Below are 27464 nucleotides of genomic sequence, written 5' to 3'. Positions count from 1 at the left end.
GTAACCTCTATTCTTAAGGAGCGCAGAATATAGTCAATCAGTGTCACCAAATAAGAATGATAGCCAGTGACATCCTTCCAGCCTTTGCCAACTTTTCCCTTGGAAAAACAATACAACAGGTCTTTATTATGGACATCAGAGCTGCACCTCCAGACATGTGTTTCAACCTGACAAATGACAGCTGGGTCTTGCGCAGTGTTTTCTGAACTGCTGAGAGCAAGACCCCAATATCCTTTGCCCGTGTCTGGTGCCAATGATAAGGCCCTCAAGGGAGCAGACATCTCAGATTACTATTTCCTTACCATTGTCACATATATCTGTTAGCGCAGAAACGTGCTTGGCTAGTATCCTCATGTGTCCTTGCAATGAATGTCCTCAATTTACTGAAATTTGGCCTGTGTATTCAGGCAATTATCACAAACCCTAAACTCCATTTCAACCCCCATTACCAGCTTTCATACAGTGACTACATGGGTAGAAAAGAGTGAGCAAAATTGAATAAAATCAAAAGTTGGTAGGAAATAAAATGTGCCTGAACAGCAGCAAATAATTCCCCTGTGCCTGGAAATTTGAGGCTACATTTCTCATACCTTATTATGACGCATGTAGGGGTTGTTTTCTGCAATAACATCATTTGAACCAGAAGTTCCCAAATATTGGGTCCCATTTACACAATAACATAATCTAGACTAGACTTTTTATCTTTTGAAAACAATTATCACATGTTTATAGATGTAATCTAGATTAGATCCCTTACATTTAAAAAATATTTTTAAATTTTTAAAAAATTTGACACAATGAATGAATAGCTTGGGGGCCCATGAAAGCATCTTGAGAAACCTCAGGGCCCACAGACCACATTTAATGAAAATCTGACCTAGGCCGACAAGCAATATGGCAGAATATCCACTCCACTCTACAAATTCCTATAGCTACAAACCTTATAGGGTAGAAGGCAAACAGGATAGATTTTATTCAGTAAAATATTATTATACAAAGATATTAAAATGATTATGAAGGGATTCAAAATGAATGTGGATGTGATAGGAAACATTATAAATGTAAATGTGTAAACACAATGGTAGGTACTTGATATGTAGGCTTTTTTATTTTAAAAGGGGAGGCAACTTTATTTTTTTAATAACTTTTTTTAAGATTTATTTATTTATTTATTTATGCACTGGGTACAGTCAGATGTGCCGGGGGGGTGGGGGGGGTGAGAGGATTCACCAGAGACAGAGTGGGGAACAGAACAGGCAGACTGACTGTGGCAGGAAAGGTCTGTGCGCCATGTGGGACCCTCGCCCATGGCCGGGGATTGAACCGGCACTGCAGAGGCTGCGGGCAGCTTCGCAGCCCAGTGCTCAACCGCTGGGCCACCGGGGAGGCCCTATATGTAGGCTTTTTTGAAGGTTCTAAATTGATTTTACTTCATAATAAATCCCTCCCTTTTCTCCCATTGTAAGAAGAAATATAAACAATAACAAAAATATAAATAAAAAGAAATATATTTATATAAAAATGTAAATACAAAAATATAAAATATAAAAAATTGTTATTTAAAACAATTTAGTGGGATATAATTTGGGTATGCCTTAAAATGCACCCATTTAGGGCCTCCCCAGTGGCGCAGCGGTTGAGCGCTGGGTTGCAAAGGTGCCCGCAGCCTCTGCAGTGACGGTTCGATCACCGGCTACCAGGAGAGGGTCCCACATGGCGCGCAGACCTCTCCTGCCGCCTGCTGCTCCCCTCAGCAGTGTACTTCAGTCCTTCTGCCTGCTCTGCTCCCCGCTCTAGCTCTGGTGAATTCTCTCACCCTCCCGCGCTTCTGACTATACCCAGTGCTTCTACAAATAAATAAATAAATCTTTAAAAACAAATAAAATGCACCCATTTAATTAACTAAATTTATTTATTTGCTTATTCATTTATTTATACATTAATTTTCTATTGTGACAACACTGGTTTACAATATGATTTAGGGAAAAAGGAGTGATTTGTCTGTAAGGTTCTCTGAGGTGATTTATTTCTGTTGTATTTGCATTTTATCCCACATTGCCCCTTCTTGTTCTCTCTCTCTCTCTGCCTCCCTCTCTCTCTGCTTTGGGGGGGCCATGAAAGAACCACATCAAAGGCTGCCCTCCCTGGTATATCTATTGATAGTTGGGTTTAGCCAATGGAGAGCCCCAAAAGGAGATGGGAAAAAGGGGAGAGAATGAGGTCATGAATTCCTTAACTCATCCTTGTGATGTCACTTTGTGTCCCCCACATATCCCCGTGATGTCACCTCTGTGTCCCCCCCACACTCCATGTCCCTCTTTAGGAGTCATCTGTGTGTAAATAAATTATTGTAATTGTAGTGAGCCATCAGTTTCCTAATAGTGCCCTGACCGATACTGTCAATAATTGCCTATGGATGAATTTTAAATAAATCTGTTTTTATCCAGCCATTCCTATTTTCTTTTTAAGATTTATTTATTTACACAAGCACTGGGTACAGTCAGAAGCACGGGAGGGTGAGAGGATTCACCAGAGCCAGAGCGGGGCGCAGAACAGGCAGACTGACGAAATACACTGCTGAGGGGAGCAGCGGGCGACGCAGGAGAGGTCTGCGCCCTATGTGGGACCCTCACTGGAGGCCGGGGATCTAACCAGTGCTGCAGAGGCTGCGGGCAGCTTTGCAGCCCAGTGCTCAACCTCTGCACTACCGGGGAGGCCCCATTTCTATTTTTAAGATAATTCTTCTTTAGGTCATTCCTTTAATTATTTTTATTCCCCTTTCAATTTCGGGTCAGAGATGTGGTTGCAGATAATCTTGCTTATTTTCATTCCCTCTTACTCCCTCAGCTCCCCTCAACTATGCAAATATCCTTTCAAAGGTCAATCCTTCCCTAATTCACGAAGTCCTTTCTTAGGTGGGCTGAAGGGCTCAGAGTCTGATTGCTTAAAACTTTGTTGCTGTTTGTTCATCTTCATGATCTTCATGGGCATTATTTTGGAGTCTGAGTCACATCTGGAGCAGGTGTTGGTGAGGTTAGCTGAGCTGTCATGACTACTGAAGCAAAGCCAAGAAAAGTCTCAAAGTAGCTCAAAACACAGCCGGAACAATGCTGAAGCCAGGCCTGAGGTTTCTATGGGCTGTGGTCACATTTTCCTTTCTCTCCCCAGAACTACAATTCCTGCTCTTGGCCTGTGAATCAGCTGCAGGTTTAAAAGACACATGGCCTCCCCTGTCAGCCCTGGAAGCCATTAGATTCCTTGCTAGTTGCAGGCTCTAGTGACTTTCCTCCTAAGCCACTGGTTCACCACCTGCACCTCCCCCTACTAACATACACTTTGGACAAAATCAGAATATAGAATACAAGATCCTTCCCTTGCAGAGGTGAAAGCAGAAATCTGAGCCCCGATGCACAGCTTGCACAACCCACAAAGCCTTTTTTGGTCGCATTTCCCCTCTTTCCTTCTCCGCTCACACACGGTCCCACCCTTGGCAGCTTCTATGGGAGCTGTGACAAGGGGACAGAGTGCTGTCACCCTCCATAATTAATCAGGCAGAGCCTGGCTGCCGGAATATCACTACATCATCACGTAGTGCTGGCACCTAATAAATTATTCACGCCACCCAAGTGTAATCGGCTGTCACGTTCAAAATAGGTCATTCGCTCAGGCGGCTGGAGGTGAAAATTTCACAGCAAGGGTAACACATCCAAGTGCTCTGCTTGAAGCAAATCTCCAAAGAAAGTGGCTTCTCCAAGCTAGCCCCTATTAAATGTCTTTCAGCTGATCCCACTGCTGTTTCCATTAGCGGCAGCCAGAAGAGACTGAAACAGCTGTCTGCTGGCTGGAAGGAGAGCTGGGGGATGGGAGGCTTTATTTCAGTGTCTTCCCTCTCTGACCCTTTCTCCACCAGCCTCAAGGGGCTGCTTGAGGAAAATTCACGCTAACACCTGCTCCCTCTGCCCAAGACGGTGGCCAAGTCAGCATGAGATGAAACCACAAGGCACTGGCAGGCAGGTTTTAGAAGAGAGAATTACACAGAGCTCTCTGAGAAGGGCCCTCCGCCCTGGGTGCCACATTCAAAGAGGAATTCAAGTCCAACAGCTGGAGGCCACGTGCCCTAGCTTTTCACATCCCAATTCACAGACATTCCAGCCTCTTCACCACTCAGAGCACACTTGCCCTCTTGTCGTCCTAAGATACACTATTCGACTCAAGTGCCTGGTGGAATACAAATATCTGACTGACTGGTAGAGCTTTTGGGGAGTTGTTGGTGTGCTGATATGTCTTTCTAGAGGTTTCTCAGGATATGAAAGATTATCGCACGGCACTATCTTACAGAAATTGTTCCAGAACAATTTCTCCTAAGAGTAGAGTAAAGGGGAATAATTGATGACATGGCCGTGGGATTTGAGTTAAAATAAAAATGAATGTGCCGACTGCTAGCTCTTGACTGTGTGACTGAGAGAGGCTGATAAATCCCCTCGGGGAGGGGGGAAAGGAAGGGAATTTAGTAATGGGATTGACCCCTTGCCTGCCTTCTCTTAAAAGGATAGCCCAAAAACCTCTTTAAGTTTCTCCAGCCAAGATTCTAGGGATATATGAAGGCATGGAACAAAAGGACCAGAAAGGCAAGCTCTGAATTTAGTAAACACAGCACCCAAGGCGGGGGCCGTGTGAAAAGGGAGAATTTATAGGTGCGTTTCCATAATGATCATATTTATCCTAGCAGTGCGTCCAAGGATGTCCTGCTTTCTCCTTCAAATGTTCACCTCCTAGAAACCTGTCTGGATGATCCAGCCTTTACCCTCTGATGTGTCCTTGATTGCCCTTCAGTGTTTGGGAACAGTTGAACTCCTGTTGGATGGCACCGCCCATACAGGTTCTAGCCCCATAATCTAGAACTGACTCTACAGATCGAGCCACTCTCTGATCAACATTTCAATAGATATTTCCTCAGAGTCCACTATTCCCAGCTCTTAGAGCGGGACTTCACGAAGTCATGCACTGTTTATATCTATACTCTAAACTTCACTACTCTAATATTCCCCCTACTCCCCAGCCGACCCCTCCAGCAGCTTTCTTTTTCTCAGTAAAGGCCATAGCACCCTTCCAAGTGCTTTTCCCCAAACCATGAAGTCATTCTTGGGGAATCCTTTTATTACTACAGTTCAATCAGGTCCCATCAATTCTCTTCTGAATTAGTGCAACTGGCTCCTAACTGACGTCCCTACGTTTGCCTGTTGTGACCCCATCTTTATTTTTAAGATACCAGTCAGAATGATCCTTCTGAATGACAAGTCAGGTTATATCATTTTACTCAACATCCACCATCAGCTCCCCATCTTCCACAGGGTAAAAATGCAAAGCCTTACAATGGCCAGTAAGACTTTACTAGAACTGGACACCCCAAAAACCTCTCCTATCTCATCTACCATTCTCTACCTCACTTATATGGCACCTCAGCCACACTGGCTTTCAGGCTCTTTCTGGAACATTCTCTTACAGATGTCCAGGTCAGACCAGCCCTGCAGACCTGTACTATGTCTTAGCCTTTTCACCTGATGTTTGATTTTTCTCCTTAATACCCATCCCCATTGGACACATCATATTTTTATTTCTGTATCTATTGCCTGTCTCCTTCCACTAGAAAGTGGGGATCTAGGGCCTCCCTGGTGGTGCAAGGGGTTAAGCACAGCACTATGAAGCAATCCACAGCCGCTGCAGCACGAGTTCGATCCCCGGCCAGGGAGGTGAACCACATGGCACAGCAGACCTCTCCTGTCTCACCTGCTGCTCCCCTCAACAGTGTATTTCAGTAGGTCTGCCTATTCTTCTTCCCACTCTATCTCTGGTGAATCCTCTCACCCCCACCTCAGAACTGTACCCCAGCTCATATATGCATAAATAAATAAATCTTAAAAAAAGAAAAAGAAAGTGGGGATCTGTTTTACTCACTGTCGATCCCAAGGGCCAAATGGAACTGAGCCGGTGCTTGGAAGACATATCGATTGATACTCTTTAAGCAAACTAAGAAAAGAAATCTTATATCCCTAAATATTTCATAAGCTCCTGAGGGGGGCTGTATCTTCTAATTATGCTATCCCTATGGAGAGGAGTCTCAGTCAATGCAAATCTCAAAGTATTTATGCAGAGATTCTACAATGGATTCCCATGTAGGCAGAAATTAGTGGAAGGAATCCCCATACCCAGTGCAAACACTTCCCGAGTCTTTCTAAGTTTATGCCAGGTATGCCCAGTCCTGCTCAGAATCAACTTCCTGGAACCATTCTATTTGCCATGAAAATTCCAGTTCCTTACCTTTAAGTTTTCTTGGCTCCAGTTCTTTTATCTTGCAAAACTGAAACTCTATACCCATTCAAAGCAATTGCCATGCAGACTTCCAGGACTGCAAGGTACTTTCCTATCTCTTTGTGAACCCTGCCCAAGCTTTTTTTCTTTAAATAGGAGATATAGGTAAATATGCATATGGATAAAAGTTGTGGTAAAACACGTATGACATAAAATTGACCATCCAGATTATTTTTACCTGCACGTTCATATTATTATGCAACCACCTTCCAGAAGTCCTTTTATCTTGCAAAAGTGAAACTCTATCCCATTAAACAATGATCATCCCTCTTTCCTGCTGCCCCAGTCTCTAGAAACCACCGTTCTATATCCTGTCTCTATGAATTCCACCACTCTGCATATCTCATGTGAGTATTTGTCTTTTAGTCACTGGCTTACTTCACCTAGCTTACTGTCCTTAAGTTCATCCATGTTATAGCATGTGGCAGAGTTTCCTTCCTTTTTAAAACTGAATAATATTCCATTACGTGAAGATACCACATTTGGTGTGCTCATCAATCCTTGTGTTGCTTGTACCTTTTGGCTAGAGTGAGTAATGCTGCTGTGAACATGGATATACAAGTATCTCTTTGAGATGTTTCTTTTGATTCTTTTTGGATATATATTCTCAGAAATGAAAGGCTGGATCACATGGCAATGCTATTTTAATTTTTTTGAGGAAACTCCATACCGTTTCCCATAGCAGCTGCATTATTTTATATTCTGACTGACAATGCACACTGGCTCTCTAACTCTTTTTAAGAGCAAGATATTTTCCCCTCCAGCAAGTTACGACTGCTCGGAGACGCCTCACAGAGCTAAACATTCCTGTTCGCTCAAATGCTTAGCAACCAGGAGCAGAGTGGCCCCCACTAAATGTGCATGGGTGTGCGTGGTGGTGCTTTTCGCTCTCTCCTCTATGCCTGCTTTGAAAAGAATTTCTTTCCTTGAATTAACATGCAGGCAGAGTGGACACATGCTGGTCTGTCTTCCAGAAGAAGGGCAGAGGGCAAGCGGCAGCACCATTTTGTGATGATCAAAATTCTGTTAATCCCATGTAATCTCCAAACATAAAGGTAATGCATTTCTCAATTGTGAATTCTTTGGGAGATGCTCCTGAAACCTGGCACCATCACTCCTTGGTGGATTGGGACACTTGGAGTGTGTGTGTGTTTGCGTCTGCACATGTGTGTGTAAAAGCCATGATGACCTAGAGTCTTTGTTGGTCCTTATAATGAGGTCCAGGGCCTCCCTGATGGCACAGGGGTTAAAGACAGCACTGTCAAGCAATTGCAAGCCACTGCACTACCAGAAACCCACATGGCGCAGCAGACCTCTCTTGTCTCACCCGCTGCTCCCCTCAGCAGTGTATTTCAGTCAATCTGCCTGTTCTGTTCCCCACTCTGTCTCTGGCGAATCCTCTCACCCTGCACCTCTGGTCTACACCGCAGTTCTTGTATGCATAAATAAATAAATCTTTAAAAAAAAAGAATAATGATGTCCAATGGCTTCAGATTTTGCAGACATGTAAACCCAAATTGTCAGATGAGGAGGAGGGGGTCCCTTGAAATGGTGTAGAGGTTTAAGTGAGAGCCTGGACACCGCCCATGTGCTACCTTCTTTCTTGTAATTCTTTCATGGGCCGGGAGAATAGATCCTTAGTCCCCTTCTGTGATGTTGCCTTCTCTGCCCTCTGTTCTGAGTTTGTTTTTTTCTTGGAAGGCTAATTTTTCATCATCCTTCCTCTTGATATTACAGAATAATGTAATCGTGTAATATATATTCTCTTAAAAATAATCTTTAAGTAACAATAAGAGGGGTAAAACCCCTTTCAAATGGGGGTTTTACAATGATAAGACCTTGCCAGTGACAAGGAAAAGTGCTAGAGGGAGAGATGGTTGAGAAATTCTTAGTGACCTTAAGAGGCAAAATGATTTGGCAGGTGATAACACAGTTTTGGGGTCTCACAGGCTTTTTCTGTAATGGGCCAGATAACAAATATTTTAGACATTGAGCCAAGAGATAAAAATGAGGAAATTTTGTAGCTACTTACATAAAATAAAAAACAAAGTATCCAATTTTTAATGGACAGAATTCAAAATATAATGATAATTGAGCATTTTTTGGGTTATATTGCAAGTTACTAAAGAGAAGAATGATATTCTTTTATGGTTTCAGTAGGAAAACATTTTGCCTAAATGGAGCTGAAGGTTGGCATTGCCTATCTTATGGATTACAAATGTTCTTCTGTAAAAACCACTTTTATTCTTTTGGGTATCTACTCAGAAGTGGAATTGCTGGCTCACATAGTAATTCTATTTTTTAAAAAGATTTATTTATTTATGCATACAAGAACTGGGGTACAGGCCAGAGGTGCGGGGGTAAGAGGATTCACCAGAGACAGAGTGGGGAGAGGAGGCATATGTACTGAAATGCACTGCTGAGGGGAGTAGAGGGTGAGACAGGAGAGGTCTGCTGTGCCATGTGGGTAGCTCCCTGGCTGGGGATTGAATTTGTGGTGCAGTGGCTGCAGATTGCTGCATAGTGCTGAGACATAACCCCTTGCACCACCAGGGAGGCCCTGATAATTCTATTTTGAATAGAACTTAATAGTTCATACAAAAATAGGCAGTAGCTGGGTTAGGCCAGGAGGCCACGGCTCAGCAACTCCTGCCTAAGCCAAGAGGAGGACCAGTAGCTGCTTATTCACTGTGTTCAGTTCTTGGCATCCCCCTGTAGGTTATGAAGGCAGAAACACATGTCTTTCTGGGACATTCTTAGTGTCAGGAGGATGCACAGGACTAATTTATGGATTCTGCACTGTAGTTCATGTTGTCAGTACTAAGATGTGTTGGCTTTTCCCAAACAGAAGATGATGCTTCTGACCTACCTGGGTAGGGATCAACCTTTCTGGGTACAGGGAGCGTTTGATGGATCTAGCGCTGGTCTACCTGCTCTAGTTGGTGTCCTGTCTAACTTAACTGGCCAGTTATGTGCCCTGGTCATAGCTTTAATTGAGAGATGCTCAATAGACATTTGTTAACTGGTCTATTTGTTTAGTTAACAGACTGTCACAGTGGGTTGATGCTATTAGCTTATTGTCTACCCCACGCAGGAGTATGATGAAGCAACTGAGCTTCTCTTTGTTTTTTTGCTTTTTTTGTTTTTGTTTTTTTTGTTTAGAGAAAGAAAAAGTTTATTAAGGAGAAAAGGAACAGAAAAAAAGTGGACTCCCAGGCTGCTGGAACCAGGCCAGGGAGGGGTAAGGAAGCCCAACTGAGCTTATCTTCGTTCTTCTATCCATGTGTGTGCATACTACTTTACTTACATACAAATACACATGGTTATCATGATTTCCTTTAGTTGTGCCACTGAAAAATATGTTCAAAGCCAAGAAAGTAAAAATAAATGGAATTAAAAACCAAAAAAAAAAAATACCACTAGAGGAAACATGGTAGAGGTTTTGTTGAAAATTTCAATTATTGTCCTAAAATGCTATGGCATATAATTCAAATTTCAGTGGGTGTTATTTTTGAATTAGACATGCTTTGAACAAATATGGAAAGCCCAGGCTTTCTTGGATTAATTTTTTTTTAAAAAAAGAACTCTGTACATGATCCCTTCCAGTTCCATGCATGTTGCTGCAAATTGCATGTGTTTATCTTTTTTGAATGCTGAGTAATATTCCATGGTATATATGTACCACATCTTCTTGATCCAGTCATCTATTTTTGGGCATTTGGGTTGTTTCCAAAGCTTAGCTATTGTAAACAGTGCTGCTATAAACATAGGGTGCAGGTGCCCTTTGGAATTAATGTTTCTGTGTCCTTTGGGTAAATACCTAGGAGTGGAATTGCTGGATCATCTTTAGCATGTTGATGGATGGTAATTGTGTGGGGACTATAACCAGGATGAAAATGCATACATGGTGCAAAAATGAAAAACGATGTAAAAAATGTATATTAAAAAAAAAACAACTCTGTAAAGTGGTGATGTGGGAGGCAATAATTGTGGTGTGCTTGCCACAAAGTAAATATTTACCCAAGAAAGAGAACCTGTATACTGTTCAAGATACTGGTAAAGATCTGACTCTTCCCTTGCAGAATTCCTGACCAATGCTAGGGGATCTTGCCACGAGAAACTCCGCCATGCCATATATAGTGCTCTTTGATACTCAAAGAGTTTTCAGAGGGAGATCAGACTGGTTGAGGCAATCAAAAATGGGGAGGAAATCACACATATTCTGTGCCAAGCAATGGGGTAATTATGGGAACTACCTTGTCACATGTGGAGATCAGATAGCAGGCAGGCTTGTTAATGCTCAAGCCACACACACCTTTATATTTCCAGGAAAGTATTTTGAAGTGAGTGGCCTCAATTGCTCTGCTATAATAAGCTTGTGTCTTTGTTAATCAAAAGCCAGAAGTAGAAGAGGGGAATAGTATAGACTTGGGATGCTGGCTCAGCTGAGGAAATCACAGTTAAATTATAACTGGCATTTATAAAATAAACCCTTAATGGTTTTCTATGATCTCATACATTATCTCCTTAAATTTCATAGCAATTTTTTGAGGTGCTCACCACCATTTTCTTCACTACAGTCACCATCCCCACAATCTTCATCATCATTTTCACCACCACCACCATCATCATCATCACCACCACAATTATCATTATTTTCATGTAGAGGAAGGAAATTGTAGCTTCAGAAGAGCTTCAGGTAACTTGCCTGAAGTGAAATCACTAGTCAGTTGAACTAGGTGTTTGGATTTAAATAGTTTGCTCATTCTCTTAGGCTACTTTGTCTCAGTTTAGAAGGCAGAATAAGTAAAAATCAGAGATTTAAAAACAGTGTGACTCCAGCTTTTTTGTACTTAGTATACAAAGTAGTTAGTATAGTAATACAGCTGGAAAAGGGGTCTGGCTCACGCTGGGAGGTGTTTGCAGAACAAGCATACACTTCTTTACAGGTTGGGACTGTAGATGGCTGAAAATAGCAATGTTTTCTGGAAAAGCTTCTTATCATGCTTTATATTAAGATTTACATTTTTATTTATTTTTCACTGACAATGGAGATCGATAGGAGTCTGACATCCTTGGTTCCCCTCAGCATATAAACCAGAAGTTGAGGGCCTCCCCGGTGGCACAGTGGGTTGAGCACTGCACTGTGAAGCTGTCTGCAGCCTCTGCAGCGTGGGTTCGATTCCCAGCCTGCCCTGGAGCTACCCACATGGTGCAGCAGACCTCTCCTGTCTCGCCCGCTGCTCCCTTCAGGAGTATGTTTGGTCCATCTGCCTGTTCTGCTCCCCGCTCTAACTCTGGTGAATTCTCTTACCCTCCCGTGCCTCTGACTGTACCTCAGTTCTTGTATAAATAAATAAAACTTTTTAAAAAATAAACCAGTAGTTGATGGAGAAGAGTTTGGTTTCCCTGATATTTTAGCTCTGTAATTTATCTGAAAGTGGTTAAGTGTGCCTTCTACAAATCATACAGGCTTATTGGATTCCTGGACATAGTTTCCTTCAAATTCCATCTGATCTGTTCATTGTGCTGTTCTAAATAAGGAGAAAAATCCCACCACAGGACAAGTTTTCATGTATATTCCCTCTTAGAGATTTCTGTCAATTTATAGAGAAAAAATATGTATATTCATTTGCTCAGTCAGCTGACTTACTTTGTGATCTTAAAGGTTATTTTCTTCCTGTTGCTTAATTCATTACTTCTTATCCTGAATGGCCTGTTTAGAATAAAGGAGAGAGGAAGAAGGGACCGGCTAGTCTTCCTCTGTTGCTGTTTGAGGTACGTGGTATAGTATTTACACTTTGAGCTCCCAGTTATCCAAAGACTAAAGAGGGAAAAATTCGTAGAGAAGACATGGCAACATAACATCATGCTTTCTAGAAGGCAGTTACTTGTTCCTTCTTCTCTTTGTTTTATTTAGAAATGATTATTTCCTAGGGTTAAAACTTACATGACAGCAGAGAATGAAATACCCTCAGGATCTTTTCTTTTGTTTACTTGGTTTTCTATTAATAAAAAGAAACTTGACACAGAGTTTTCCCTTCCTCTCAAATGCAAAGAGAGACCACTCACCCTTCCAAAAATTCATTTTGCTCACATTTATTAAGGTCCAAAATTTTCTCTTTGTATCATTCGTTGATCTTTAAGGGGCTTCTGCAGTCAAATGCTCTACCACTGAGCTATACCCCGCTGCCCCGGGGGCTTCAGTCTAAAGCATTTAACAGGTTGAGGCACCAACAAGCCTAAGATATGATATGGAACGTCCACATGCAAAAGAATAATGACAATATAAATTATTAATTTGCCTTCTGGACTGAAACTAGCTGTTATGCCTGCCTTCTTTTTAATTTTTTTTTTTTGCCTTTGAGGTTCTTCATTATCCATATTATTTTCATAGCTTAAAATATAATGTGTTCACAGTCGTGTGTCCTTTTGAATTTTATAAACGTGTTCCCATGTCATTATAAATTCTTTATAATTGTCAGCAACTGCACTGCAAATATTACTATTGCCTTAATATTGGATATTAAGGTGACTTCAAAGCTTTGTTAATATTTATGATTATTTCCTTAGGAGAGATTCCTAGAAGTAAGATTACTGGATCAAAAGCGACAAGCATTTCGTCTCTTGATTTACATTCCTAACATTACAATCTGATTTCTCTTCTTCCCTTCTTACTTCTCTCCCTCTGGCCTTCTCATCCTTCTTTTATTTCCTCCTCTCTCCTACCCCCACAGTTTATGCTTGCCTTTTGATTGCTATGCCAAGAGAGGTCAACATCTATGTCTTAAAAATATAGAAAAGTGATCAGGTTGATTGTTCTTCTTCTTCATCTTTTTTTGAAAGAGTAATCATCAATGAGCAATGAGATACTCACTGTCTATACCACATAAAGTGGTTTTTTTTTTTTTCAGTTTAAATGACCTGTTTTGTGTATCAACAAGGATAGAAGAACTTAGATTCTTGACAAATCCCTCCCTCATTACGCAGTGTACACATGCTATGGAATCATCACCCTCCTTGTCAATAGGAACCCTCACATTTCCTGGTCCCCAGGAACCAGCCACCGATACAGCCATGAACATGGTGAATGTTGAAGAACAACATGAATATTTGATTTCGCACCAGCACCTGCATTTTGGGTTCCATTTTCCTCTCTCCATTCTCACGTGCTAGGACCAGTTAATATTATTTTTCCCTCCCCCTGAAACTCAACTCTTTTTTTTTTTTGTGCTTGAAATAGCCACTTCAATTCACTAGCAACTTTCCTTCTTTAAACTCTTCTGAAATCTACTGAGTTATAAACACCTTTGCTAAACATCACAGCAGTTTGGCAGACAACCAATAGGCAACATCCAGTCATCTAAAAATAAACAAGAAGTTGCATAAATTGACATTTGCTGAGCAGAAAACACGTCAGACAGTGTTAACCTGATAAATCACATCTCTTTAATAAATATATTGACTTGCGCAATTGAAGTGACTTTCACCAAGAAAGAAAGACAATACTCCCAGTCTGTACCACTGTTTACGTCCTAACAACTACACATTTCTTAAAAGTATTTTTTCTTTCTGACCTTCCTAGAATAGATATGCTAATTTTGTTAATTTTCAACCCAAGTCCGGTAGAAGACATACTCAAGAATGTCTCCAGCTATTCCTAAAAAGACTGTGCTGGCTCTCATAAAGATCTCAAATAAGCACTTAAAATGCTTTGTCTGTAATATTGGACCCATTCTGGCTTTGGCCTGATCTAAATAGGTCACTCGAAGGTTACTGGAGGCTGTAAATCAGGGGGACGGACTGATGGCTAAGACAGCCTGCATAGCTTTAACGCAATGTGCTATTTTAGTTTCTGTCCCTGAAATGACACCATCTCTCTGGCACCAGCCAAAGACAGCTTCCTAGACATCTATGGGAAGGGAATGTTTTGCAGTAATCCAAGACCTAGGTCACACAGGCATGAATTACTGTGGGGAGGTCTGTGTCTGCTCCAGACCCTGTGGCAAACAGTGTAGGGAAAATGCTTTCCAACCAAAGCATTTATCTAGGAATCCAGGGGTGGAAACTGATCCAAGAAGTCTTGGCACATCACAAAGGCAAAGGGTGACCAGCTCTTTTCAACAGCCTCTTCCTGTTCCCTCTGCAATCCCATTACTTGAGAACCCAATATATATATTTTTTTTGGAAAAAGTACAACCTAGTTAAATAACAATTATGTTATATTATATAGGATACAACATTATCAAATAAGAGTTCTAGCTCTAGTCAAGGCACATATCCCTTTACATTCTTTTTCTATATACCTTTTCCACAATGTGACTTAGTGTGAACTTTCAGGATTTAGTGGTTTTACACAGTCTCAATCTCTTCTTCCTGCTCTCATTTAATTTGGGGAAGGGCAAATGTAATCCACTAAGCACATTAAAACATGCCAGGTTACAACACATTGCAGAATTATTTACCTGTTTTTTTTTTTTTTAATGTCTACCCTGGCTTCATAAACATTCTGGACAGAAGGCAGAATGTGGCCATCTATTCTACCTTCTTTTTCTGATAAATATTTTATAGTTCTTTTGTTCTCTCTGAGCTGAAGTTCCCTTAAGTGCTAACTTACTTGGCTTGGGGAAAGGTGACAGGTTTGGTTCAAAGCAAGCGGCTTTTTTCCCCAACCATCTGCTGATCTCTATGGCTGAGTGGACTTCCTTTGTCATTTCTTCTCCATCTGACAATTCTGCTTTGGGGAGATTGAAACACCTTCTCTAGACACAGTAATCAAGATAGAAGTATTCTCACGTTATACTGCAATGTTCCAGCTCTGGAGAACATTCAGAGGTCTGGCAAAACTTTGTCATTTCCTGTGATCCTTCTAGAAGTGAGATCTTAAAAGGCATGTATATGCCCAGGGAATATGCAAGCCTGAGAAATACTTTGCAGTGCTTCCTTGGTGGCACAAAGGGTTAAGTCGCAGCACTATGAAGCTATCCGCAACCACTGCAGCACTAGTTGGATCCATGGCCAGGGAGGTGACACACATGGCACAGCAGACCTCTTCTATCTCACCTGCTGCTCCCCTCAGCAGTGTATTTCATCAGTCTGCCTGTTCTGTTCCCCACTCTGTCTCTGGTGGATCCTGTCACCACCCCCCACACCTCTGGCCAGTTCTTGTATGCACAAATAAATAAATCTTTTTTTAAAAAAGAAATACTTTGCATATGTAACTGTGATCTTGTGGTGTTTATTTATTCTAATCATTGTACTTGACAACAGATAACCCAGCAGTACTGAACTTGGAGGCAGCTAGGGTGCCTGGCTCAAAGGAAAAAAGTGTAGCTTTACCTTGTGCCAGAGAGTAATTTGGGCTACCAAACTACCAAGTATAACCTGGGGAACTGATTCTTCCCTACAAATTCTGTTTTATTCTTGAAAGTTGGTCCAGTCCACTATGTGACACTTTCCTTTTTTCTATTATTATTATTATCATTACCATATCATTATCACCATAATTTCTATAGTTACACAATTGTTATAGTTATATTGTCATTATTATCAGCCAGCCATTTCTACTGACATATACCAGACTGGTTGTCAAGGAGGCACAATGACAAAATAGATGAAAGTCTTTTAATTTGATAAGTTTGCAACAAATGGAAAGAAACCTTGAATTCCAATTACTGGTTGTTCAATACATTGATATTCAAATCAATCATTCCTCCAAGGAAGAATAGAATCTACCTGATAGTAAATATTTCCTAAATGGCATGATGATGTTGAAAGCGAACTTGGGGTGGTGTGTGTGTGTGTGTGTGTGTGTGTGTGTGTGAGAAAGCGAGAGTGCCTGCGCGAGAGAGAGGAGGTAGGGGGAGGGAGGGTAATAAATATATCAGGATTTCAGGTGACTCGGTGGGTGTCTGCTTTTTTTTTTTTTTAAATAGAGGCATGTTTTATTTATTTATTTATTTATTTGTTTGTTTGTTTGTTTTTTGTTTCTACAAGCACTGGATACAGTCAGAAGCACGGGAAGGTGAGAGAATTCACCAGAGCCAGAGTGGGGAGCAGAACAGGCAGACTGACGAAGTACACTGCTGAGGGGAGCAGCGGGCGGCAGGAGAGGTCTGCGCACCTTGTGGGACCCTCCTCCGGTGGCTGGGGAGCAGCCGGGGATCGAAATGGTGCTGCAGAGGCTGCGGGCAGCTTCGCAACCCAGTGCTTAACCGCTGTGCCACCGGGGAGGCCCGGTGGGTGACTGTTTATCTCACTAACTGTACAAAACTGTCCCCTAGAACAAGAGCAAAGTTACACACCAATGTCTCCCAAATCTGTGCACTTGAGAAATCAATAGCTGAAGTAAGCAGGGTCTCAGAAAGGCAGTTAAAATATATATTGTGAACATGACTCACTTTTTTCTTTTCAGATCTTTATGTGGTCCATAAATCTGACAGGGTTTATATTATACTTTCAACCAAATGAGCCTAAATTCTAAATTTGTTTTCCTTTAGGGGAAAAGGGTCTTTTAAAACGTATCCATTACGAATCAAATAGAAAACCCAGAAATAAATCCACAGATTTATGGACAACTAATTTTTGACAAAGGAGCAAAGAATATGCAATGGAACAGGGACAGTTTGTTCAATAAATGGTGCTGGGAAAACAGGGCCACTACATGCAAAAAAATGAAGCTAGACCACTCCCTCACACCATGCACAAAAACCAACTCAAAATGGATTAAAGAACTAGACATACGACCTGAAGCCATAAAATATATAGAAGAAAATATAGGTGACACTACATGACATACACCTCAATAACATCTTTAAAGACACATCACCCAAAGCAAAGATAGTGAAGGAAAGCTTAAACAGCTGGGACTACATCAAATTAAAGAGCTTCTGCACAGCAAAAGAGACAGTAACCAAAACAAAGAGACACCCCACTGATTGGGAGAGAATTTTCACACACAACACTAATGATAAAGGACTGATCACAAAAATCTACAAAGAGTGAAACTCAACCAAGACAAAGTAAACAATCCAGAAGAGCTAACATGGGCAGAAGAGCTAAAAAGACACTTTTCCAAAGAAGAAATGCAAATGGCCAACAGGCATATGAAAAAATGTTCAATATCACTTGTAATCAGGGAAATGCAAATCAAAACTACCATGAGATACTACCTTACGTCAGTGAGAATGGCACATATCAAAAAAACTAGCAATAACAAATGTTGGCAAGGATGTGGAGAAAAAGGAACTCTCCTGCATTGCTGGTGTGAGTGCAAACTGGTCCAACTACTATGGAAAGCTGTGTGGAGATTCCTCAAACTGATAAAAATGGACCCAGCAATTCCACTCCTAGATCTCTATGTACCCAAAGGACACAAAAACATTAATTCAAAAGGACACCTGCACCCCTATGTTTATTGCAGCACAATTTACAATAGGTAAGCTATGGAAACAACAATTTTGGGCACTGGAAACAAATGTCCAAAAATAGATGACTGAATCAAGAAGGTGTGGTATAGATACATAATGGAATATTACTCAGCAATCAAAAAAGGTAAACACATGCCATTTGCAGCAACAGTGATAGAGATGGGAGGGATTGTGCTCAGTGAAATAAGCCAGGAAGAAAAAGAAAAATACCTGATGGTTTCACTTATAGGAGGAATGTAGAGGATCCAAATAAGGGATCAGGGGGAAAATAATTATAATAAAGTGAAAATCAAAATCAACAAGCAACTATAAATCAGAGACATTCTGCAAGGGGGAGAGAAGGGAGTAGGATCAAAACAGGGGAGGGAAGAACATGAGGGACTATGGCGATGGTACCCTGGTGAATTGGTGGTGGAAATTTCATGGGAACTATATCAAGATGAGAAAGCATACATTGTATAAAAATGAAGAACGATGTAAAAATATATAAAATAAAAATATAGTAAAAAATAAAGTAAAATGTGGCTATTACAAGGAAATGTGGTTGCCTTAGAAACAAGATACTGGGGATTTTTTTCTTTCTTTATGGTAGAGAAAACTCCTTGTACCAAGGCTTTCTGCTTTCCTAGGCATGCTAAGTGAGCTAAAAGCATGGATGAAACCAAAAGTAAACATAGTATAGATTCTTCTACATGTACCATTATGCAGAAAAGATTAAGACTAAAAAGTGAGTGCTTTAAAGGTAAGGTTTTAGAGAACGTGTAATCAACTCTCTAGTTGAACAATGAAGCTCACAGGTTAAATGACTTGCCCAAGACTCCACAGCAGATTCAGGTTTATAACCTAGCTCCTAACACCTTGTCCAGCACTGTTGCATAATATCACACCTCTGAAATGTTGCTCATAAACTGAAGTTCTATAAGTGAACCCTATTTTGAATATACTAGGTTAAGTAGATATGTGGAAAAAAGCTCTTCATTTAATTCTGGTCATACTCTCACCTATTCTAGAAACCCATTTTTGTGAATACATAGTAGGAATTAGTGTTTATTGAGTCTTTACCATATTTTGGGTATTATTCTAAGCACTTATTCTGTAATGAAATTTAATCTGCATACCACTCTATAAAGTCTGTACTCTATTTTATAAGTGAGTAAACTGAGGCACAGAGAGGTTGAGTAATCTGCTCAAATTCCAGAACGAATTAGGTCACAAAGCCCTGGCAGTGTAAATTCAGAGCTGAGCTCTATTACTGCACACAAGAATTGCTTAAAATGAGGTACCAGTTACACAAATTTTCACACACATTGACTGACATGAGCCACAACTCTGGAAATGGAATAAAAATGCACTGGATGTTGGACTTGAAAGTCTCTACTCAGTCTGGAAAGTGCTTAGGATATCACACACGAAGTGCAGTACAGATATTAGGAATCTGTTATGAAAAAAATCTGTACTACCCATTGAGGTATTAGTGTCGCATTGCACCACTAAGGAAACCAAAGTTTAGTTCAGCAAGAACTAAACTAAATCACAAAGGAAGGAGGAGGCCAAATGAGAATTTGAATGTGATTCTTGTCTGACTCGCAGCACGACTCTTTACCATGCTTGTTGAAATAAATAGTCCACCTGGTTGTCGTGGATGCTCAACAGAGTGATCCTACAGCTCACTGAGTGATGCTTTGTTGAGTGAGATCTTAACCCTTCCCTTTAGGGTGGGGCCACAAAATCCACTGTGCAGTGGGCACACCGGTCTACAGATGGTGCTGTTTAGCACCAGACTCAGCCTGAAAGCGAAAAATCCCTTTGGAAAGATATGTGACCTGGGTTTTCTGAAGGCTGGATGAATAATTACCAAATTGCTCAACCTAGGCTTATCTTTCTGGTTGTGACATTTTTTCAGTGCCGATGGGAGTGACTATATAAGTAGATCTAACCAGAATAAAACAAAACAAAACAAAAACCAGTATCTTGAAGGACAAGTGCAAAGTGAAAAACTGGAGTTTCAAGCAAATATCATGTAATAGGGGTTATCAAAGTAAAATGACAGATTGAGAATTTGCTCAATTGCAACGAAGCACCAGTAAATATTCTTCAAGTTGATTTAAATTATAATAAAAACCCACATCATGATTTTAAGCATTTTTTTAAAAAGATGAGCCATCTTTGCACTTTCTCTCACTTTATTTTTATTTATTTATGCATATGAGAGCTGGGATGTAGGCCAGAGGTGAGGGGGAGGGGAGTAGGGGGGCGGTGAGAGGATTCACCAGAGACAGAGTGGGGAGCAGAACAGGCAGACTGACTGAAGTACACTGCTGAGGGGAGCAGCGGGCCAGACAGGAGAGGTCTGCTGCACCAATTGGGTTAGCTCCCTGGCCGGGGATTGAACTCATGTTGCAGTAGCTGGTGATAGCTTCATAGTGCTGAGACTTTAACACCTGCGCCACCAGGGAGGCCCGATTTTAATCATTTTGATACTAGAACCAAAAAAACTAGACAGACCGCAAAATGTTAATGGTGCTTACACCTCAGATGATCAGATTACAAGGGATTCTTTATTGTGTTGTAAGCTTTAATTTTTTTCAAAGACCCTGCATTACTTGAATAATTACAACAAAAGTTATCCATTTTTCTTTTAAAAATTACTCCTCAGAGTTTTTAACAAATTACTAGATTTTTTTGTGGAAAACAATGGAATTGATGAGATTCCATCATTTAAACAGTTTCAAATTCTATTCAATAGAGAAGCTATTTCCTGTGACCCATGTAATAGGCAGCATTTTAGTGAAATGTCTGTGGAGGGGCCTCCCTGGTGGCTCAAGAGATTAAGCACAGCACTATGAAGCTATCTGCAGCCACCGCAGCACAAGCTCAATTCTGGGCCAGGGAGCTACCCACATGGTGCAGCAGACCTCTCCTGTCTCACCCGTTGCTCCCCTCAGCAGTGTATTTCAGTCAGTCTGCCTGTTTTGTCTCTGGTGAATCCTCTTAGACCCTGCACCTCTGGCTTGCCCCCCAGCTCTTGTATGGATAAATAAACAAATCTTTGGAAAAAAAAAAAAGAAATGTCTGTGGACTCTCAGATTAGCCATATAGAATCACAACTTTAGAGTCGATGCCCACAGTCTACTTGTGGGGAGCTGAGTGGGTGTCAGGGCCAGCAGACTGTGGCATCCAGTCAGGAAGAAAAGAAAAATGGAAAGGGAATGGAGAGTGGGGGTACCAAATAAGTCCAAGCAAGGATGAGAGAGAGAAAGATCCAGAGGTAGAGAGAGAAATGAGAGAGAGGCAGGTAGTGCAGATCAAAGCGATATGGCACCAGGGAGAACCACTAGTCCACTTGTCCAGTTGCTTCCTTTGCAACTCTGCCAAGTGCAAAGCAACCACAACAGCATGAAACAACAGAAGGTGTTAACTACAGAGCACAAACAGGAGTTGAGCACAGACAGGAGCACAGTACAGGGGAAGATTCTGTACTGTTTTTCTAAACTAAACTTAACCCTTTTCTAGTCCTGATGTAAAAGGTATTCAGAGGCCACTCAACCCCTTTGCCCCCCAACCCCTTCTTCACATTCCCTTGTATGTCTTCAGTACCCAGATTGACATCTTCATCCACCCCCCTCCCCAGAGCTCATTCAAAGTCCTCAAGTCTTTGCCCAAGCCAGATAAAACGTCCAGTAGTGTCCATTCTAAGCCAGACCAGAATGGCTCCTGCCAGAAAGGTGTGTTTACCTTCACTAAAAACATCCTCTTCATCGACCAGGAGATCCTCGGGATCCAAGTACTGCATCTTGGAGAGGGAAGGCAGTGCCGCAGCAGCAGGCAGCTAAGCAGCCTGGGCAACCCCACCAGCCACAGTGGCCCAGGCAATTTCCTTTCCTGAGTTGCCTCAGCCCTCACAGAGGGCAGCTTCCGCCTCTGCCCTCCAGAAAGCAGCTTCATTCATGTGAACAGCTTTGGAAGACTGCGTTCCAGGCAGGGTAAATTTCACCACCGAGAAGAAATATTTCTGGACGTGGGCCCCAGATCCGCTTGGATCTGAATACAGATATCCCTTCGAGTCTGAGTCAAAGCAACAGCTTTCAATTTTCCTAAAGAGGAAAGTGGGCTTTTAACTTTCTTAACTTATGAATTTGAACACACCGGGTAGTGTGGAAAGAGAGGGGTTCACATTACTCATATCTGAGTTTTGCTTGCATGATGATTTCTCTGAAAGAAAAGCCAGTCATTATGCTCATCCAAAGCAGTCCTTTAGAGAGAGTGCTTTTATTTCCTTCAGTAATAGTTGCATCTTTCTTCCTTGCAAACCTCTTGCATTCAAGAATTAGAAACTTTATAATACTTAAAGTAATACTAACACACCTCTAGACTCTTACTGGCTCAAATAAACCTATGGATAATAAGCAGAGAACTAGTTTGAGTCAAACAACTTTCAGTTTACCATACTGACTCTGATTCTTCAGATTTTGATGCAACTCAAAAGCAGCCCCTCCCAGGGGAGGGGAAACCACAGAGCACCGTGTTGGGCTACCCAACATGTGCTAAATTCTGTACAGCTGTTCAAACACAAATCTCTATGTGATACTGGAACTTCTAGAGGTTTTCCATATCTGCCCTAGTGTTGTTAGAGCTTCTCAGTCAGAAGTTCAGAAAATGCAAATGCTGATGATGGTGCAATTGTGAACCCAGAGTGTTTACAATTTTTTAGGTATGTTAATGTTTTTTGAGTACTTTTTTAAAAAAGATTTATTTATGCATACAAGAACTGGGGTATAAACCAGAGGTGTGGGGGAGTGAGAGGATTTACCAGAGAGAGTGGGGAACAGAACAGGCAGATCCAATGAAATACACTTCTGAGGGGAGCAGTGGGCGAGGCAGGAGAGGTCTGCTGTGCCATGTGGGTAGCTCCGTGGCCGGCGGGGATGGGACTTAGCTGCAGTGGCTGGCAATAGCTTGAAAGTGCTGACCCCTGTGCCACCAGAGAGTCCCCTATATTAACTTTTTAAAAAAGATTTATTTATTTATTTATACAAGCACTGGGTACAGTCAGAAGTGCGGGAGGGTGAGAGAATCCACCGAGCCAGAGTGGGGAGCAGAACAGGCAGAAGGACTGAAGCACACTGCTTAGGGGAGCAGCGGGCAGCAGGAGATGTCTGAGCGCCATGTGGGACCCTCCTCCGGTGGCCGGGGATCGAACTGGCACTGCAGAGGCTGCGGGCAGCTTTGCAACCCAGTGCTCAACCACTGCGCCACCAGGGAGGCCCTATATTAATATTTTTAATAGCTTTTATTCTCTGGAACAGTTTTAGGTTGACAGCAAAATTGAGAGAAAGTAACAAAAGATTTTCTTTGTGTCCCCTGTACGCTCTACAAGCATAACTTCCCCCAATATCAACATCCCCACCTGGGTGGTACATTTGTTACAAATGAAGAACCTGCATTGACACATCATTATCATCCAGTGTCCATAGTTTAGCTGAGAGTTCACACTTGTTCAGAAGGTCATAAATTGAACCACACAGAATGCAGCCTTTTCAGATTGGCTTCTTTCTCTTTGTAGTATGTATTTAAAGTTCTTCCATGATTTTTCATGCCTTGATAGCTCTTTTATTTTTTGATACTAAGTATCATTCTGTTAGGGGGAAAAGGATGTCCCAAAGCAAATTCCATATAGGCTTTGTGGACTCCACCCCCACCCCAGGTCAAAGCCAAAGACACTGGGAACTCCAAATCCCATCACCACCAAAGGGAAGGTGGCTGGGACCTGAGGGTGGGGTTAAGCAGCCAGGTGGATACAAAAGGCAGACTTTTTGGGGGGCTTTGGGGGGCTCTCCATTTTTGGGCTCTCAGCCAGCTCGCAGCGTCTGGCCAGCTCTGAGAGTGACTTTGGGTTTCCAGGTCGTCGGATCGGGTAGGACGCATTAAAGACTTTATTTCCCTATTTTCTCCCTGAGTTGTACATTTTCCTTATTTCTTTTTCTCTTGTAAATAAACCTTTTATTAACCCTTTTGCGTGTCTGTAGTAGAGTATTCATAAGTCCCTTTAAAGCGCGGGTGAGGACCCACAGCCAGGAACCCGTTTAATATTGGGGTTGCTCTATAACAATTCCATAGTCTGGATGGACCAATTTCTTTATCCATTTACCTACCAAAGGACATCTTGATTGCTTTCAAGCTTTGGCAATTGTAAATTCAACTGCTATCAACATCTGCGTGCAGGTATTTGTGGAGAAATAAATTTTCTGCTTCTTTGGGTAAACCCCAAGTGGTGCAGTTGCTGGATCATTTGGTAATAGGATAATAAGTTTTGTAAGAAACTGCCAAACTGCCTTCCAAAGTGACTGTACCATTTTGAATTCCCACCAGCAACGAATGAAGGTTCCCGTTGCTCCACATCCTGGATAGCACTTGGTGTTGCCATATTCTGGACTTTGGCCATGCTGATTGGGTGTAGTGCTATTGCATCCTACTACTATGATTGAAGAGATTCCCTGTGCTACTACTCTCTGAAATTACTACTCTTGACATTACAAACGCCCTGAGGGTGCTCTTTCCTAAGAGCACACTGCTTGTGAGTGGCAGAGTTGAAGAATTCCAGAGCTCACTTCATTACCTCTCATCTAAATATCCCCTGGAGCAACTGCAGATGGTCCATCCTCTCCCACCTCACAACTGTAACAGGGTGGTCCCCAGGAAAAGGGAAGTTTCCAGCTTCCCTGCCCACCCAAAGGAGGCTGGAGCTGAGCAGGGAGAAGGAGAAGCTGGAGAAGGGATGGAGGAAGGAAGGAAGCAGGATGGAGCCCGAAGGAAACCTGGAGGAGGCACATGGAGCTGAGAGACACGTGAAGAAACTGCGCTTGTCTTTTGGTTGTGGACTGGGTGACACAGATGTGGGTGAGACCCGTGGGGAGGTGACAATGGCAGCTTTTATCTTGATGTTGATTTTGCTCTTTTCCTTCCGGGCTTGTGTGATTATTTCTGATCCTTTTCTTTGGGTCCCCACTGGAAGGTGCTTTAGACTTGTGACAGGCTTTGGGGCCTTGCTCTGGGCCAGTCCTGCTTGGGTGGACTTTTACCCACGAGGGGACGGGTCACTTTGGGTGCTTGATTTAGAAACTATAGTCTTTGCCTTTCCTGTATTGTTTCCTAATTGTATTAAAGTTCCTTCCCATTAAAGTCTCATATGTTTTGTGTTGATGCAGCGGATGGCAGAACCTATTTATTTAGAGCAGGCAGGTTTGCGGGGTCTGGGGTGCCCTACTTCCTGCCCTGTAACAGAACTACTAGGTTACCTTAACCCTAAGGTCTCCAGTCATCCTGCCTCGGCAAATGAGCATAACTTTTCTAGACCTATTTCTTTGTTTTTAAAAGGAAAACATAAAATTTTCCTATTAAGGGTTTGACTGTGTCCCCTGCAAATCCATATGTTGAAGTCTTAACCCCAAGTACCTCAGAATGTGACCTTATTTGGAAACAGGGTCATTGCAGATGTGACTGGTTAAGAGGAGATCATACTTGAGTAGGGTGGGCCCCTATAGCCACTGTGATTTCTCCTTATCAAAGGGGAGATTTGGACACAGACACACACAGAGAGCAAACACCATGAAAACCAAAGCAGAGATCTGTAAGGCAAATAATGCCAGAGTTTGCCACTAACCAACAGAAACTTCCATGGGTTAGAAATGGAGCCATCACTGTGCTCTGTACAAAAAACTCAATAGCTTTGGTTAGTGTCCTTCCATCTTCTTTCCCTTCTCCATTTAGATTTTTTTAAAAAAACACACAGTAACAATCTCAAAAAACAAATCACAAATGCTACCCAGAACATCCTCAAAGAAGGGCATATAGAAAATGTGGTCCTCACTTCCCCCAAGCTCACAGTCATGTTAGGGAGATGAGATATATATGTTAGTTGAGAAGGAACATTAATTAACAAAGTACAGAAGCAGGCACCAATATGGATGAATTTCAAAAACATGCTGCTGACTAAAATATTCTATGAAGTATAATAGTATGAGTCTATTTATATAAACCCCAAAATGAGCAAAATAAAAAAAGTATCAAGAACAGTTAATATAATAGCAGGCATAGTTTTAAGTGACCTTGATTCAATTCTTCCACCAACCCTATGAGACTGGTATAATTATTATCTACATTTTAGTTTAATGCCCAAGATGTAAAGTGACACACCCAAGGTCATGCATCTAGTACCTGGGGAGATTTGACCCAAGTCCCGCCCTCTATCGCTACGTCATACAGTCTCTTAAATGTGAAGCATAAAGGAATGCTGAGCTGTTTTCATCTCCCCAATTCTAGATATTCCCAAACCCTAGCCCCAAATCTCCTTCTTCTCCTACCAACTTGGGAAACATCCACACATCTTACAGGGTTTAATTTAAGGGCTACTACCTCCCTGAAACCTTTTGATATTCCCTGGTGGAAATCCTGGCCCTGCTTCATTGGCCACTGATTTATATACCTATTTCATTTCTGCTCATTACTGCTCAGGACAGTGCCATTTCTTCCTAAACTGTTTTGTTTGTTTGTTTTTTAAAAGATTGATTTATTTATTTATACAAGAGCTGGGGTACAGGCCAGAGGTGCTGGAGGGTGAGAGGATTCACCAGAGACAGAGTGGGGAGCAGAACAGGCAGAAGGACTGAAGACACTGCTGAGGGGAGCAGCGGGCGAGACAGGAGAGGTCTGCTGCACCATGTGGTATTTTCCCGGCTGGCTGGGATCGAACCCGCTCTGCACAGGCTGAGGACAGCTTCACAGCATAGTGCTCAACCCGCTGCACCAGCAGGGAGGACCCATTTCTTCCTAAACTTGCATCTCTATTACTCTGGAGTGGTACCAGGAAGAAAGCCATTGATCAATATGTACTTTTAAAATGAGCAAATGATAACTGAATGAATGGCCGAAAGCTCTAGTGTGAATTGAATATGAAAGCACAAGAATTCTTACTTGGGAGTTAGTCCTAGAATTTGTAGTTCCCCTAACTGGGAACTGCAAAATTAGACAGATGAATAGGAAAAAGGCATAAGCATTTATTAGAGTTTTTGTGTGTGGGGGGGGGGGGCTTCACAGAAAAGATGTGAAAATCCCAAAGAAGTGGCTAGACTTAGGGACTTTCTTTCATTGAAACAAAGAGAACTAAGTGGTGGAGAAGTTACTATATAAAAGGGGGGTTGGGATTCAAGAGGTGGTCATTTATGGGAAGGACATTAGGAAATGTGTCACAGTAAGGGTGGTTTAACATAATCTGTATGCAAGTTCACCTCATTGTCTCTGATCATGAAAGTGGACTTCTGTGAAGAAGAGTCAATCTCTTTTTCCTGCTGTGGGAGAGAGGAACCCCTTTACAAAGGGAAATATATCTCCTAATCTAAGAAAGGGAGAGGCCAGAAAGCCCTTGTCTGCTGTTTCTAAATTACCGGCAGCTAAAAGTAATCCTAACATCAATGAGGTATATTTTGAGGTGGTATATTCTGATCCTTTTCAAATCTGTACCAGAAAAACTATAACTAGGGATGCTCAGTGCTTAGAGCTGGGAAAGCCAGGGGGTTGGAGTTAAGCTGCTGTATGTTACAGAGAATAGTTTTGACTAAGCAATGAGAGGTGAGTTTGGAACCAAAACCAAAGGAACTTGCTTGTCAATGA

The 27464-nt window shown here is 41.9% G+C and overlaps 1 protein-coding gene across 5 annotated transcripts in view; it reads right to left on the bottom strand.

The window, feature by feature from the left end:
• Window positions 1-27464, bottom strand: part of RIPOR2 (RHO family interacting cell polarization regulator 2) — a gene marked incomplete at both ends in the record, with an annotated part of 214105 nt that overhangs the window by 100054 nt on the left and 86587 nt on the right. Inside the window, one exon of one of the 5 annotated variants that reach the window (XM_084228466.1) lies at window positions 21534-21594. The exons of 3 other annotated variants lie outside the window; for them this stretch is intronic. In XM_084228466.1, coding sequence (XP_084084592.1) covers window positions 21534-21591 — 58 coding nt within the window. Of the gene's footprint in view, window positions 1-21533; window positions 21595-27464 lie in introns of those variants that run through there. One more of the 5 variants, XM_084228468.1, reaches the window with a different exon arrangement.

Source organism: Talpa europaea (genome assembly GCF_964194135.1).
Source record: "Talpa europaea genome assembly, chromosome: 2".
NCBI classification, from domain to species: domain Eukaryota; kingdom Metazoa; phylum Chordata; class Mammalia; order Eulipotyphla; family Talpidae; genus Talpa; species Talpa europaea.
This window is presented reverse-complemented; position numbering and strand designations above follow the sequence as displayed.